Source organism: Pinus tabuliformis, chromosome 1_2 (genome assembly GCF_031772625.1).
Source record: "Pinus tabuliformis cultivar Carrire ecotype Pingquan chromosome 1_2, CPIR1, whole genome shotgun sequence".
In the NCBI taxonomy this organism is placed as follows: Eukaryota; Viridiplantae; Streptophyta; class Pinopsida; order Pinales; family Pinaceae; genus Pinus; species Pinus tabuliformis.
In genome coordinates this window covers 644,098,766-644,114,804 of record NC_142298.1, presented here as the reverse complement: position 1 = coordinate 644,114,804, position 16,039 = coordinate 644,098,766, and the positions used below count along the sequence as shown (strand labels likewise).

General features: G+C 38.6%; 1 protein-coding gene across 1 annotated transcript in view; it reads left to right on the top strand.

Moving 5' to 3' along the window:
• Positions 1–16,039, top strand: part of LOC149207318 (protein PECTIC ARABINOGALACTAN SYNTHESIS-RELATED-like) — an 89,143-nt gene that overhangs the window by 18,263 nt on the left and 54,841 nt on the right. The window contains exon 4 of the mRNA XM_089395680.1: positions 9,116–9,192. Coding sequence (XP_089251806.1) covers positions 9,116–9,192 — 77 coding nt within the window. The remainder of the gene's footprint in view (positions 1–9,115; positions 9,193–16,039) is intronic.

Below are 16,039 nucleotides of genomic sequence, written 5' to 3'. Positions count from 1 at the left end.
TGGAAGTGTTTGATCCCTGCTTGGTGAGCAAGGGATAACCACCTTCTCGATGGTGAGAAATCAAGGATGGAATAACTTGGAATAGCTGCTGGCCTGATGTTTAGGTGGGTGAGGGAGAACCATCTGAAATTGATCATTTGATTGCTTGGTAAGCAAGGAATCAACATCCCTGGGCAGTGAATCACAAAGAACCTGTATTGTAACTCTGTGTTTTGGCCTGTAGTCTGTAACGAGCAAAGTTTGTATGCTCAGAGGAATGCTCTGCCTTCATAACATGGTCTGGTGAGGGAGAACCTTTCTACGGAAGTCCTTTCCTAGCCCTAATAGTTGATTGCTCCTTGCAGTCATGAACGATTGTCAATTATTTGAGGATAGCTGACAGAGTGACATTTCTTTGGCCTATAATGCACCCCCAAAGAATGATTTGATGAAGAGACTGAGCAATGGAGGGAGGGTGGAAGAACCTCTATAGTAAGGTGCATTCTAGAGTCTAGTATGAGGGAGATATGTATTGTTGTGCTCAATGCTGACGTGACCCAAGTCACATGGCACCAGTGTTATAGGAACCAAACCGATTCCAGCAAAACCGGTCCGAACCGGCCCTATGAACCGGAAATGACTGGTTCGGTACCGGACCGGTTCACAAGGCTCACTGTTGTGCAGCCTGGGCATAAAAAAATGTTTATTTATTTATATTTTATTTTTTTTACTTTTCCTAGTTTCTAATGCTACTCTAGCACCCCCTAAAGCTATTTAAACACCCCCATCCCCTCTATTTCACTCACACTATTCATTCGAGTCTCCTGCAATTCTTGAACTAAGTTTGGTGAGGAGAATTCAGAGAGTTTTTTGCATGGTTGTTTTGAGGGAGATTTTTTTGTAGATTTGAAGAGCTGTTGGAGAGTGTGTTTGAGCATATACACACTAAGAAGATGAACCATTTGGAGCAAAAGCAGTTAAATGACATGGTTTTTGTTTAGTACTACCTTAGGTTGAGGCACAACCAATTGTTGAATAAAACCCTTAAATCAAGCAACATTGTCTTAGGTGACTTTGATCCAACATCAGAATGGGTTGTGGAGAGTCAAGCACCAACATTTGACAATGAAGACCTTTCTTGGTTGGACTTGGAACCACCTCCACAGGATGCATAGGCAAATATATAAGAAGCACTAGTAGCAGCTTCAAGGCCAGGGGAATCAAGCCATAATCCCATTGCAGACTTGGATGCTACTCATTCTTCAAATGAGGATGAGGAGGATGATCAGGAATCAGATGATGATTTGATCATTGATTTGTTGTAGCTGTAGCTTGTAGTATTGTAGGTTGTAGTATAATACTATGATCTATCATGTTATTTTGGACTATAAAGGCCTTTTAGAGCCTGCTTCTTGATGTTTGTAACATTTTTGGTTCAACGATGTTTTGCACTAAGTGTTATTTTGGTTATATGCACTATTACTTGCTATATAAATGAGAACTTTTGCATATTTGTGTATAAATGGTTTGGATTCATATGGATGCACATGAATATATCGGTTATTCTTTAAAATATGAATCTTTTATGTGTTTTTGGTAAACCGGTTTTTTTTTCCAGTTCCGATCCGGTTTCGACTAGTTCTCGGTCCACAAGGTTTTTCGGTTCAATGACCGGTTCGGTTCTGATAAAATTGTATGGCATAAGTATGGGACATGGAGGACACGTGGATGAGTATCCAACATGAGACACGTTGAACTTGGAAATAGGGCAATACGAAAATGAAATACAACATAAAAGATCCATTTTTTTAGAAATAAGAACATCTACAAAATTGAAAATATTGATACAGCTAGTTATGACAACCAATGATGGTCAAACAGACAAGAAATTAGAATATTCATTATAAAGATGTCATAAAGTAGAAGTTTAGAAGTTAGAACCACAAATTGAACCTGCAAATAGGACATGGGATATATATATCCTATGTGTTTCACGGACCCTAGAGTTCGGTGACTGCTACATGCACGTAATATTTGTACCACCCAGTGTTACTTGGGAGCGGGAGCGAAAGCGGGGAGCCGGAGCGAATCCCGGATCGATTATATATATATATATATTTATATTTTTTATATTTTGATACATATAGGTCAACAAAAACATGTAGAATGATGAATTAGATATAAAAAACATAAAAAAACATAGATTGATCATTGAACCATATAACATCAATCATCTAGAAGTTATAATCTTCATCAACCACATCCACAAGTTAGTAACATACATATTACAACATATTGAGTCTCGTGAATCATGATTCATCAATCTTAAAGTTTCAACTTCAAGCTTTCAAAATTGAAAAGTCAATATATAACATTTATCTTCATTGATCACCAAAGTTGTACTTGTAAGCTAAGTTTAACCATTACAAGAAATAATATCTAACATGAAATGAAATGTTATAAAATGAAATGAAACAACTTTCACGAAGCATCATATTCATAATTCAGAATCATTACCAATGAGTTATAATTGCCAACTTCAAACTTCAAACTTAAATTGTCATAGTCATATATTGTTTACAAAAAATATCATTATGATATGAAAGAGTCAAGACTCAATAGTTATGAAAACTAATAGAAACTAGAAAAGACAAGTAAACTGTAAATCTATTATCTACTACTACATGTGGCCCTTACCACGAGAAGGGTCTAATGTATGAGTAGGTCGTGGTGGTTTTCTAGGAGTCTCCCACACAGACCGACGACCAGAACTAGAAGGCACATGCCCTCCACGTGAGGGTGTAGATGGAGGTGGCGACAGCAAAGGAACAAGACTCGGAACTTGAGCACTGCTACTGGATGGTGGAGGTGGCATGGTTGTTGCTTCATCTTCCTCTCTTATAAGTTCCTCTTCCAGTTCTTCAAGATGTATAGTGCCATCCTCCAAATTATCATCCTTTGGGTGGTTGTCCCAAATTTTATATGTTGGATCCTCATAAGCCCGATCACAGTAATGACTCAACAACCTCAAGTTGTAGTGCACATAAACCAAGCTTTTTGCCCGGTTTTCATCGAGTCTGTTTCTTTTCACATTATTTAGGAAGCTCCAGGTGCTCCAACACCTTTCTGCAGAAGAAGTATTTACAACCTGTGAGAGAACTTTTTTTTGCCAATTTTGACAAAATTCCATGGCCGCCATATGATTCCCACCATGTGAGAGCATCAAATCTATCTCTATCTTCCATTGCATGAAAGGTACCAAACAAACCAGTGTTACTAAAGTATCTTCCTATTTCAAGACGCACACTAGCACATCTCTCCCTGTCAGGTATCAACTTTTCTAATGCTTCAAAATATCCTTTAGATACCTCTTCATTGATATGGGGTTTGGTCCTAACCCCACCCCTTGGTGCAGGTTGGCCCAACCAAGATGTAAAGTAGTATTTTGGTGTAAGGATATACACCAAGCATTGTAGTGGAACATTAAGTTTATCCCACTGTACACACACACAATTGTGAATCAGTTTGTAACTTTGTACAAGTTGGGATCACTGTTATGAACAATATCTTTTATTTGCCCCAACATGGTATCCATCTGCTCATACACCTCGCCAATCACTGGTTTACCTGTATCTGCAAACCGAATCATGTGATAAATGGGCTTGGTGAAATCCAATACTTGCCTCACACGTGCCCAAAACATACCATCAAGAACGGCCTCCTCCACCAGTTCAAAACCTTGCCTGTCAGCTGCATTTGTAGCCCTTTCCTTTAATACCTGCCAATGTGGACTTGATACCATGCTAGCCAATGACTCTCTTACCTTCAAAAGGCGCTTGAAGGTGAGGTAATAGCTACCAAATCTAGTCCTCGCAATCTTCAACAACTCCAATCCTGAGCGATTGCGGAAAAGGCCATGGAGATTTGTAATAAATTTTATCATTTGTTTGCCTTTCATGTACAAATCACCAATCCATTTGTAATGTTAATTTTTGTTCTTAACAATATCATGCATCAAAAGGTTTATTGTGTGAACCAAACACCCAGACCAAAAGATGTTGGGGTATTTATTTTCAATAATTGTTCTCGCTGCCTTACAATTAGGAGCATTATCAGTGATGACTTGGATGACATTGTATGGCCCAATACAGTCAATTGTTTCAAGTAATGGTTCTGCAATGTTGATGACGTTCTTGAACTTGTTTGAGTAATCATATGCTGAAAGAAAGATGGCACCACTAATAGACACAATGAGAACACTTATCAATGGCTTGCCTTTTACATTTGTCCATCCATCAGATACAATGGACACCCCATGGTCAGTCCAAGTCTCAAGAACCTGTCATTCTATTCAAAGAATATGATATTTTTGCTTTTTCATGATCAAGTCCAACGGTTCTTGCCTTGTCATACCCAGGGCTCTTGTATCCTTTAGGGGCATCATTTATGGAAGAAACCGTTTCGTGCCAATAAGGTGAGCGAAGAACATTGAATGGTATCCCACATGCATAGAGAAACCTGTAAACTTTTGAATCCACATCATTCCTACACCCTTCATCAAGGAAATTTGATGTGGTTCTACGCCTTAAACCTAGTGACCTTGTGCCTCCATATCCACTGCCTTGGGAGGATGCTGAAGGAGTTCTTTGTGCATGTGATTGTGAACTTGGTTCAAATAAACCCTTTGATTTTTTAGATTTATATTGGGCTTCCTCCTCTTCCCTTATGTATTTAGCTCTATCTGCTGTTGACACACCTGTACAAGTTTTGATTCCTATTTGTTTATCTCCATACCATGGCATTTTCCCGGAGAGGTGTTTTCTGGCACGGGTGTATGAACCTGTGTAATTATTGTTGCAATGGGGGCAATGAAATTTAGTGGTTTCACCCCCTTTCCTTGCTTCACGCCTGTTAACATATTTCCACAATGGGCTTTGGTCTTGTTTAGTTTTTTGAGCTGACTCATGTTCACTCTCCTTCAGCTCCTCCTCACGGGGGTTTTCATCAAATCCACTATGCCCCCCTTCTTCATCCCCTTCTTCATTTTCAATTTCAACCCTCATTTTTCTACTTTTCGGCACCATAATAACCAAAAAAGGAACCAAGAAGAAGAAAATGCCAAGAAATATAACCATGATGTTTGAAATTTGAAGTTTTGAATCTGCAAAATTTAAAAAAATGGAATGGGAAATAGAGAAAAAATTATTTATTTATTTAGAAATTAGGAATAATTTAATAAACATTAAAAAAAAATTGCTAGACATTCTATTCAATATTGTAGAGCGGCGAGCCTACCTCAAATGCGTCCAATCTCCCCTTGCTCCTTGCTCCTTGCTCTCTCCTCACTCTCTCCTTGCTCCTTGCTCTCTCCTTGGCACCTTGCTCTCTCTCCTTGCTCCTTAGTCCTCACTCTCACCCTCTCAATCTCCCTCTCTCAATCTCAATTGAGCTCTCACTCTAACTCTCACAATGAAAATGAAACCCTCTTACCCTCCCTCCTTCAATTTATAACAAAAAACGACTTTTTTACCACCGGATTTTTATTGCTATTTTTATTTATTTTTTTTCGTTGTTGTTGTGTTAATCGCACAATTCGCTCCCGCCTACTGTTCCCATCGCTTCGGGAGCGACGCTCCCTTATTAGCTCTTGAAACTAGTAGGGAGCGCAATTTTTTTTAATGGGAGCGTGCTCTCGACCCGCTCCTGAGTCGCTCCCGCCCAGATCGCGGATTGGGAGTGGGATTGGGGGGGGGGGGCTCCCCCACAACACTGGTACCAGCAGATCCACCTGAAGGGAATCACTTCCTGCTAGCTTAACCACGGATCCTGACCCTGAGAGTGTCGAGAGAATTGAACCTGTGATCTTGCAGAACCGTCTCCCCCCCAAGGATCCAAAGGTAGATTCGCGTCCCGTACGGATTCGCCACTGATCCTTCAGCAGAACCACGGATCGGAAAATCGGATCTGCGGTTCCTCCTTTTTATGGCGATTCCTGCAAAGTTGGATTCGCGGGGTCCCGATCTGTGGCTCCTACTACTCGATCCGTGGTTCATATTTCCCAATCCACAGATCCGAAAAGGATCGGGTGCGGATCTGTGGAGGTTCAAGTGTGTATCCACTGCGGATTGCAAGCGGATCTGAGATAAGGTGGACGGTTTCGTGGGGCTTTTTCTGTTTATGGAAATTTCGAATTGTTCTGTGAGGAACTACACTTTCCAAATACTCCCAAGGTGTCCCTTGATGCTCCCTAGACGCTTCCTAGATGCTCCCTGATGGTAATGTTAAATTCTTTAAGTAAAAGTGACATTCTCCTTTATCTTTCATTTCCATCCTTTTACTTAAATTTTTAACATTACCATGAAATGACTCCAGATGTTTGAGAGTGGTTCCAACCTCATCATACTTCTTATGGAGAAAATAGAATTTCATATCCCATTCAAAAGTCAACAGACTTAACAGTTTTCAGGATCAATGGGATTGTGGCGTTTCATTGGATTATATCATGTATGAGGGCATGCAATTGGCATTTAATCAAGAGCAACAAGCCCTATATGTACCCCAGTGTTGGTGTTATTGATTGTTGAACTCCTTTGTCATGGCCTTAGCAATTATGTACCCTTCACTCAAGTCAAAATCATTGATCAGGCATGTTAAGCTTTCTTTACCATATTATATGGCTTGGATTAAGCTGTTTGATCAAAATTAGGCAATGTTGACTAAAATCCCTATAGAATTGAAGTAGAGGCAAAGGCTAGACAAGAGAATAGGAATCTAGATTGTAGATGGTTGATGCTGGAATAATTAATCATTGATGTACAATGGATGCCATATCTATCTTGATTTATGTAAAAATATGCATGTTTTCATATCTTATACAACTTATTTGGTATTTTGAATGTTTTTTTTAATATAAATGCAAAAAATATAAAAAATATATACATATATAGTAGATGCTTCCAAGATGCTTCACTTCCTAGATTTTTGGAAAATGACGCTTCTGTGTCCCCGCTTCCAAAAACCGTCCCCGTTTTGTCCCCGCTTCGTGCAACATTGCTCAATAGCAAAGGTATTTTAATGACGGGGACTTGACCAATTCAGCGAACGCTGGGTGTAATACAAAAATGAAGTATAGACAAAGATACTATTTTTTAGAAATTATAACATCTACAAAATATTGTATCTTCTGTCTATATTTTTCATTTTTGTGTTTGTAATTTTTTTTAATATAAATGTAGTACATAGATATTGAGTCACTGATACTATAGGTGGAAGTGCTAATGGAAAATAAAAATAGGCTAGATACTAGAACTGTAGATGAAAGAATCCCATAGCTCATCATTGCTAGTAGTCCTTGATGTCAAAATCACTACCACTCTCACTGCTCTCTCCTCCATCCTTCTCCTGCTTCTCTACATCCAATCCAAGATCTGCAAGCTGGTGAGGAGGATGACCCCTTGAGATGATCATCATCAAAAGTGACCAGTTGCAGCATTGGTTAATTAAGATCCAAGTTGGGTAATGCCAGTTTAATAGTGTTGCCCAAACATATGTCATTAAGAAACATATCTTTTTGTGCCTTGGTGTTTGACTTTGGGGCACATTTGGACATGTGACCTAGTGTGTCACATATTTGACACAGGATATGGACATGGGCCCCCTGAGGGATGCGTCTTGTTACATAGTATGACATGTGGCATAAGTCAGACTAATATAATATTTTGAAAAAGCTCAAAACAATAAAGCTAAAGTATGGATGAGATGTGTAACACGTGCTTAGAAATCAGAATCTAAAAAATAAAATCCAAAGTATAAAAAAGAAAATCTAATTAAAGAATACCGAGCATTGACTGATGCACACACACCATCTTAATTCAATATCTTTCAAGCGCCATGAAATTTGCATCTCAATTTCTCTTTGATCCCATTCAGTGCTGAATAGATGCAGGGTTAAGATGGATTTACCCTGGTTTATCATATTATCTGCATATTTTGATGACTCTTTAGTAGTCAACCTGGCATCAAATCCTGTTGGAGACATCCTCAAAGATCCATGGTGTCAATATGGAACCGAAGTTAAAGTCCTAAAAAATATTTCTCTATTGGGCCAGGAATAGATGACTTCAAATAGTTCACATCAAGATTCCTCTGATATCCAATCTTAGATGACTTCTTAGTAGTTGATATGTACCCTCGCCGAGTTTATGTTGTAGATGATCCATATGTTTACGTATTATTTCTATTGCACAAAGCTGTTTTGACCTGTACTGCATAGAGAACAAACCCTAGACTGCAATTTTGGTAGCATTTACAGAACATCTATCTTCTGCAGACCACTCTTTTCTTAGCACCTTGGTCAATGGTAATTCCTTATCCACTTGCCATTTTATGGTCTGTACACATGTATCTATTAACATATTTTGAGAGTTTTATGGGTACAATCTAAAACCCTTTTTCTGGACCTTCTATTACAGCATTGCAGTTCATGCTCTGCAATACACATATGTTCTCTGTACTACACTCTACCAGGTTGGCTGCTGTGTTTTACTTACTGTCACAGACTCGCAGCAAATGTCGCTTCTAGCAGCAGACAAGCTGAGCCTAAATAAAATTATCATCTAAGGTTATTAAAACTCAAATTCATTGTCTAAGCAGGCCTATTGGGATAGCTTCTATAGATTTGCAAATGCAACCACTAAGCAGGTGAGCATATGAATATGAATAAACTCTGAATCACTTGAGTTCAAATTCTGCAAATGCTTAATATCAAGTGTATATTATGGCCCTCAATTGCAACATACACATGCTACGATTCTAATGTCTGTTGACAGTTTTAGTTGGACCCTGAAGGCACTGATATCTGGTCTATCAGTTGTGCTTATTTATTTAATATGTCATTGATATTGAAGCAGCTTAAATGTTTTTATTGTTTATATTCTTTATACATGTGGTTGTTATATATGGTTATTTAAATGCAAGATTTCTTTGTTCCACTACTTATTTGCTTCATTCTAGGAGTTTTATTTCAATTTGTTATGTTTTTCTGTTGACAGCTCCACAACGTGATTTCTTTGTTCCACTACTTATTTGCTTCATTCTAGGATTTTTATTTCAATTTGTTATGTTTCTCTGTTGACAGCTCCACAACGTGAGAATGAAACTAATGGCTATATTCTTATCCATGCTGAGGGCGGACTCAATCAGCAACGCATATCTGTGAGATTTCATTTCATGAACAAAAGAATGGGTTTGTAGAAAATTGCTCTTACTAGTGTGGTGGATGTGGTACATGGATATGTGTAGCTCAGTGAGTGTGTTTGCACTTTATGCAATCACTGTGTATTTCTGTAAAACTGTCGTAAAAATAAGACAACAGCATCATTGTAAGCTTTTCGGTATGCATTTTATATGGCTTTGGAAATTAGTTAGACAACCTTCAAATCTTTTTTGTATATTTGGTGTTGTTTCTAACACTTCAGAATTTAATGTTGAAATATGTAACTAGGTTTGGTCTTCATAATGACATATGTAATCGTGATTTTATGTATTTGATGTAAAGAGAAAAATAAATTTATTATTGTTATTCTTGAGGCATGAGTTTCATGCTCAAAGAAAATTTATTTTAGGTCAAGCACCCATTGAGTGCTTCTAGGGCTTGTCATTGAGTCTACAAGTCAATTGAGTCATTGTCATGTATGGAAGACCCTTTTGGGCATGTTACATCTTGTAAAGAAAATTTATGTAAAGTCAAAAGTGTCAAATAGACCCTCCAAGACCTTGTCATCATGCAAAGAACAAGTTGGCCTACAAGCAGCGTCAAGTCGGCCTCATGGACAGCTATTCGACCTCCAAGGAAGACTATATATAAGGATGCATTGACCTCATTTGAAAAGCATCAATTCAGATCACAAGAAGTTCTATCTATCAAGAAGGAAAAGGCCTAGAAGGAGCAAAGGAGGAAAATCCAAGGAGGAGACAAATCGAAGTTAAGAAGATTGTTTTTGGGCTAATATCTCTCACATGTGTGGACTGCAGCTAGGGTTTTCAAAGTGAAAATTGCAGACCTTAAAAAAAGCCGAAATCTAGCAACAACATATCATTTTTGCAAGCCGAATTCATGACAAGAGTCCAATTAAAGTGAAGGAGAGAAGCCTCTTAATTGTGCCCTAAACCTCTCACACGTGCAAGTAGCAGTCATTGCAGTAGTTCGAAAATTGCTGGCCGAAAGTACAGTCAAAGTTGCAGGTTGAAATTCTTGGTCAAAGGAGAAGTGGAGACTGCTATAAGGCAATTTTCACTTGGGTTGATTTGGTGAGAAGGAAGTGCCTCAAGGAGAAGTTTTGACTTGGTCTTGGAGGGGTATTGGTCAAGAGTCATAGGTCTTGGAATTCATCAATTGAAGTTCTATAAGAAGAGAAGAGTTCTTGTGGATTTTCTCCCCAAGAGGAGAGGTTTTGGCCCTGATTGATAGCCTATATTTTGTGTCTTCTTGTCTCGTTGTTCTTTATTGTTTGGTAGTTGTTTGATGATAAGAACACTAATTATAATCAAGTGAAAGAAGAAGCTAATCAAGCTAAGTAAAATACATAACAAGTAGTTATCAAAGTAAGAGAAATCACTTAATCTAGCTGCCCTAGATTTCTCAACATTTAAGATCTATCAGTCACTGAACAATAACAATGAACATCAAGAATTATACATCACGGGGGTGAAGGGAAGGCACACAAGTCACCTATTTCTACACATGTAAGGAGAGTTAGCATGTCAACATTGGTTCCATTTTCACCAAGTCTACATCTTCCTAAAGATGCCAATCTTGGCTGAATTTTGATATAAAAGTTAGTATTTCGAGCCCCAAATGTGTTAACTCAAGTGGTTTGACTTGACATGCACGCTGTGTGGCCAAGGAGGTCACGAAGGTGAATCCTCCTAGGTCTCTTGTGGATTGATTTAAATGTTGTCGACTAGTAGCATTTACTCATGTTGCCATTCATAGAATGTGAGGAAGCATTGAGGGGTTTCCTCAAGGAGATTTTCCATTGGAAAATAATAAAAAAGAAAAGCTAATATTTCTTTGAAATAGTTGGATTAGTTGCCTCATGAAAGGTTGCTTGACAGTGTTGTACTTCACAAAGAGAGGCAATAAAGAAAGTATTGTACTTCACAACAATCCATGCCTAGAAAGGTTTGGAACCTTGCAGTTCCTCATAACATGCTTATTTGGTTCATTTTTGTGGCAACAAAGTCTCATCCAGTTTAAAGCTAGTGAGGTGTATGCAATCTATCCTGAATTGCTAGACTACTATGAAGAACCAAGAAACCAAGTACTCTAAGTATTGACTCTATAGATCTCGTCAATTTCACTCTTTGTTTCAGAGGTTGCATGATGTTAGCATGTCCCCTCATTGTTACTATTCTTACACTATTGTGGGTAGGTTTTGGACAAAACCTAGGGACCCTCTTAGATAATGGTTCAACTTGAAACATGCTTTCTAGAATCCAACCCCATTGTAACAAGGGATAAGGGTCCTTTGCCCGACTTGAGAGACTATGCTTCTACAAAGAATTCCTTCTCTTCTTGTATGTGCATTATTTCCATTCCAAAGAAGGAAAGAGTAGAGCACCCTGACCTTCTAGCTGGGTTTTCTCTGGCAAGGGTTTCCTAGAGCATATCTTGTGTTCATTATGATTGGTGTGATTGTATTTTATTGCTCTCTATTTTTTGCATTTAATTTATTACATGCATGAACAAAAATAGTAATTAATAGGAAATCAACCCTCAGTATAGATTTTTGTCTATTTTTATCAGATATGTTGTGACAAACTACCTTGTGGAATATCCAAAACAATTTACAGATTATATTGGTATTAGAGCGAGTTTCTTTAGGAATTTTGTGGGAATTTGCAGGGTATCTAGGAATCATTTTAAGCAGGAAGTTGTGAAGCCCCAACCATGGCTGACAAATCTATTCATAATAACCCTTGAGATCCAACATAGGAGAGATTCGCGCAACTGGAAGCACAAGTTGCACATATAAACAGTAATGTGAATCTCCTTATGGTGGCCCTAAACAACAAGCTTGGATTGATTGGAGAGGATGGAGGTTCCAACTTAAAGGTTAGATTGAGGGGAAAATTGAGGGATTAGGATGATTATGAGGAGTCTAGGAAAGAACTTGAAAGGGAATAGCCAAGTTCAAGTGCGTGAACTATTCACAGTGCCTCCTCAAGATGGAAACAAAGGTGGACATCAAGCTATATCAATGTGAAATCGATGCTTTAAAATTAAATAACTGGTTGCGGTAGTTAGAAGTCTACTTTATTGTTCACCAGATAAATGAGGATCAAAAAATACCTTTGCTAGATTGAAGTTAGAGGGTGTTGCCCTAACCTGGTGGGAAAGACATAAAGAGACACTTAGGCTCGAGGGTGATCCCCCAATAACTAAGTGGGATGATTTTACTACCCTCATAAAGTCTCAATTCTACCTTATTGGGTATGTAGAGGACTAATGGATTCAATGATATGACTTTAGGCAAAGGTAGGGGAAAAGTGTACAGGAGGTACACCATCGAAGTTAGGAAGATGGCCATCATGTTAGTTATCTATCCCTAGAGCTGAGATGTACTCCATAAGTATCTGGGGGTTCTACATAACCATCTACAAAAGCAGGTGATGATGTTTGAGCCAAAAATAGTGGATGAGGCTTGTGTATAGGCATAGTACCTTGAAAACATAGGTCAAATGAAAGGGCAATCAAGTGGTTCAAGAAAGAAAGAACACCATGAAGTTTTCAAGGAATGGAATAAGTGGAAAGGTGGAAAGGAAAAGAAGACAACAACCATTGCACATCAATGCAAGGATCCTAATAATCATTACAGTCACTGCAACATTGATGGCCACATAGAGGAGAAGTGCTGGAAATTGCATTTAGAGCTGAACATGAAGAACAGGAAGGAAAAGAATCTTATTTACATAGATTCGAGCAATTGAGTGGAAAGCAACTCCGATGTGGGTGAGGAGATTGTTTGGACCTCTATGTAGAAGGAGGTGAATCTGAGTAGCCTTCATCATTGGGAAGATGAGATGACCAAGCTCTTCCACATTAAGACATAGGTCAAGAAGACCAAGATTGATGCCTTGTTCGACTTAGGTTCCCAGGCTAAACTCATAGCAGTGGATTTGATCAACAAACTTGGATTAAATGTTTGAGATCATCCTAGCCCATAATCATTGGTATGGGTAAATACTAATGCGGAAATTGAGGTAACAAAACAATGTAGGATAAAGTTTGCTGTTAGTGCTGATTTTATTGATGAATCAAAATTGGTTGTAGTTCCACTTTATGTATGCGGAGTTGTGTTTTGGAGTCCCTATATGTACATGTGAGATGTAATCTTCATGCAAAGAGCCAACTAGTACCGCCTCTTCAAGGATGGCAAATAATTCATCATCAACGCACACAAAGGCAAGCTAAGATTTGACTGGTAAGTGCCTGCCAAACTAAGAAATTTCTAGAAAGAAATATGTATTACTGCTTTTAAGAGAAAATCAATCTAGTGAAGAGTCAATAAGGGCAAAGGCATCCTTGGAGGGGTGTACTAAAGAACAAAGACATCAACTGGAAGGGTTGCTATAAACATACATGGGAGTGTTCAAGGAGCTTAAATGGCTATCGCCCTAGAGGGAAGTGGAACATGAGATCCAATTGTTGTTGGACCCCCTTCATCACTGTTATTAGAGCCCTCTTATTCATTATGGCACATGAGGGACCACACTAGGCCTTCCAACAACTCTCCTAGCTATTGTATTACCATTTCTGATCCAGGTGGATGTTGGTGGCCACCTGGCAAGTCCACCTGGACCCCCACCATTGTTTCTCTCAGCATTTTCAGTTTCCTTAATTGTAGCACAACTTACTATTTTTAGCAGCTTTTCGGGTCCTGAACTTCAGGAGCCATTTTGAGGCCCTAAACGACGTTTTTTGGGAAATCTACCGCCAGTGATTTTCTGTCAAAAAATCGTCTTTTCCTTCGTAGTCCTCGGAGAGATCTTTCCAACGGGCTATCATGCGCGTTAAACGCAGATAATACGACTAATTCGCGACCCCGGGAAGTTGATGTACCAACTTACCCAAAAAAACGGGGCCCACAATTTGGCGTTTCATCTTCTAGGGTTAGGTTTTGGAATGTGAAGGGTTTTCCATTGTTTCTCAACAATAAATAGGCCTTCGAGCCTCATTGTAACACAGTTCAGAGGCATGTAGCCACCACATCTCTTCTCAGAGATAAGCTACCATCGCCCTAGTTGGTTTATTTCCATTGCTGTTTGTAAACATATTTCAGTATTTTATATTAATGAAATGAAGTATTATTTCCGCTGCATATCTGTGTTATGGTTATCTTTGTAATTTGTTGCGTTCCTATTTAAATCCGGATCAATTTTGGCCCTCTTGAGAGGCTTATTTTTCATATGACGGAGCTATTTGATGGGCTTGTCACCAAAACGTTGTTATTTTGCCCATTATTTTTATTGTAGGGGCATTATTAGGCATACTTAGGCCATTCGAACCCCTTGGAGGATTGTATATATATAAGAGAGGTGTTCTCTCTCATTCATCATCACTTGGATTTGGGATATATCTTTCTAAAGATTTTGGACCTGCAATTTGTGGAATGATTTGGATGATTAAATGCATTTTGATGTGTGGAATATTTTCGCTATCTCTCTTGGAGCTTCTATTTGGCAAGTTTATGGATGGATATACTCTTTTTGTCATCTAAGTGATCTTTTCATGCAACTTTCATAATGTTTAATGTCTAATGTATGGAATGCTATGCCATGATTTTACTTGTGCCCTAAAAATTAATGCGAATTTATGAAACACTTGTAATCTTGGCTCGTTGCAAGAAGAACGAATTTTCCCAAGGGTAGGTTGTGTTCCTTTTACCTTGAAACTCCATCAAATGTTCCACATCGAAGTATAACAGTCTAAAGTTGCTATGAAGCTGCATTCATGGAGAGCGTAGCTGCTTCTTTAAGGCCTACTTGAAGAGTGAAGTTCCTAAATCTTGATAATTTTGACTCCAATCTTCCCAATAGTCAGGCATTGGTCCTAGATCCTTGGTGATCACATTAACTTTACGAAATATCATTATTTCACCTCCTTTCTTCCCCTTTTCTTCGTCCCCTAAGTATAAGGAGATTCTCTAGGGCTTGGTGCAAAATTTTAGGGAGGAGGAATTTTAGGTTTTTGTCTAGACAAGTTACTTCGTTTATGTCTCCTCTATGAATCCTCTAGTTTTGAACGAATTCCGACAGTGGAATTTCAAATAAATTGATGCCCTAGCTATCACACCAAGAGGGAACCCTTGAAGCTGCTTGAATTGGGGATTTCTTGAAGGTTTGTACTTTGTAGTTCATCATTCAAAACCTTTTCTCTTAACTATAGGTGATCATTGGATGAGCCTTTACCACGGTATATCTCTCAACCCTTGGTCTCTTATAGTATTTTTCTCAAGGGGTTTTTCGTGGAAAGTCATCCTAGCTTCCTCGAAGCCCACACTTTAATTGAATCTTTCCATTGAATGAGTCATCCTTGACCCACTTTGAACCCTAGTATAAACAATTCAATCACAAGTGAGGGATTTTGTAAGTTTTGATCTTACGGATTCATCATTTTTGAATATTCCTTAGCTCGAGGTCATCCTTTATAGGTCTTTCTTGTGGAGCCTTTCAACTTTTCTTCAAGTATTTGAACCATTAATTGAGCCTCTCCTTTGAATGGGCCTAGGAAATCATGTTATACCTTGCCATTGATCCTAGCATTCAAGTAATTTCCTTCATACCGAGACTCCCATCTGTGAAAGTATGTAAAGAGCATGGGGCATTGACTGAGGTGACAATGGGTCCTTGTCCCGTTGTTTCCATTTGCTCTAGTAGTTGTCCCTTAAGAACCCCTCTTAGGGCCCCTACTAGATTGAGCGGTAATAGGGCCATAGTTCTAAAAAGTGGAATTGAGTTTTGAATTGATCCACGTATCTAACTGGGTTTTGAACTAGAA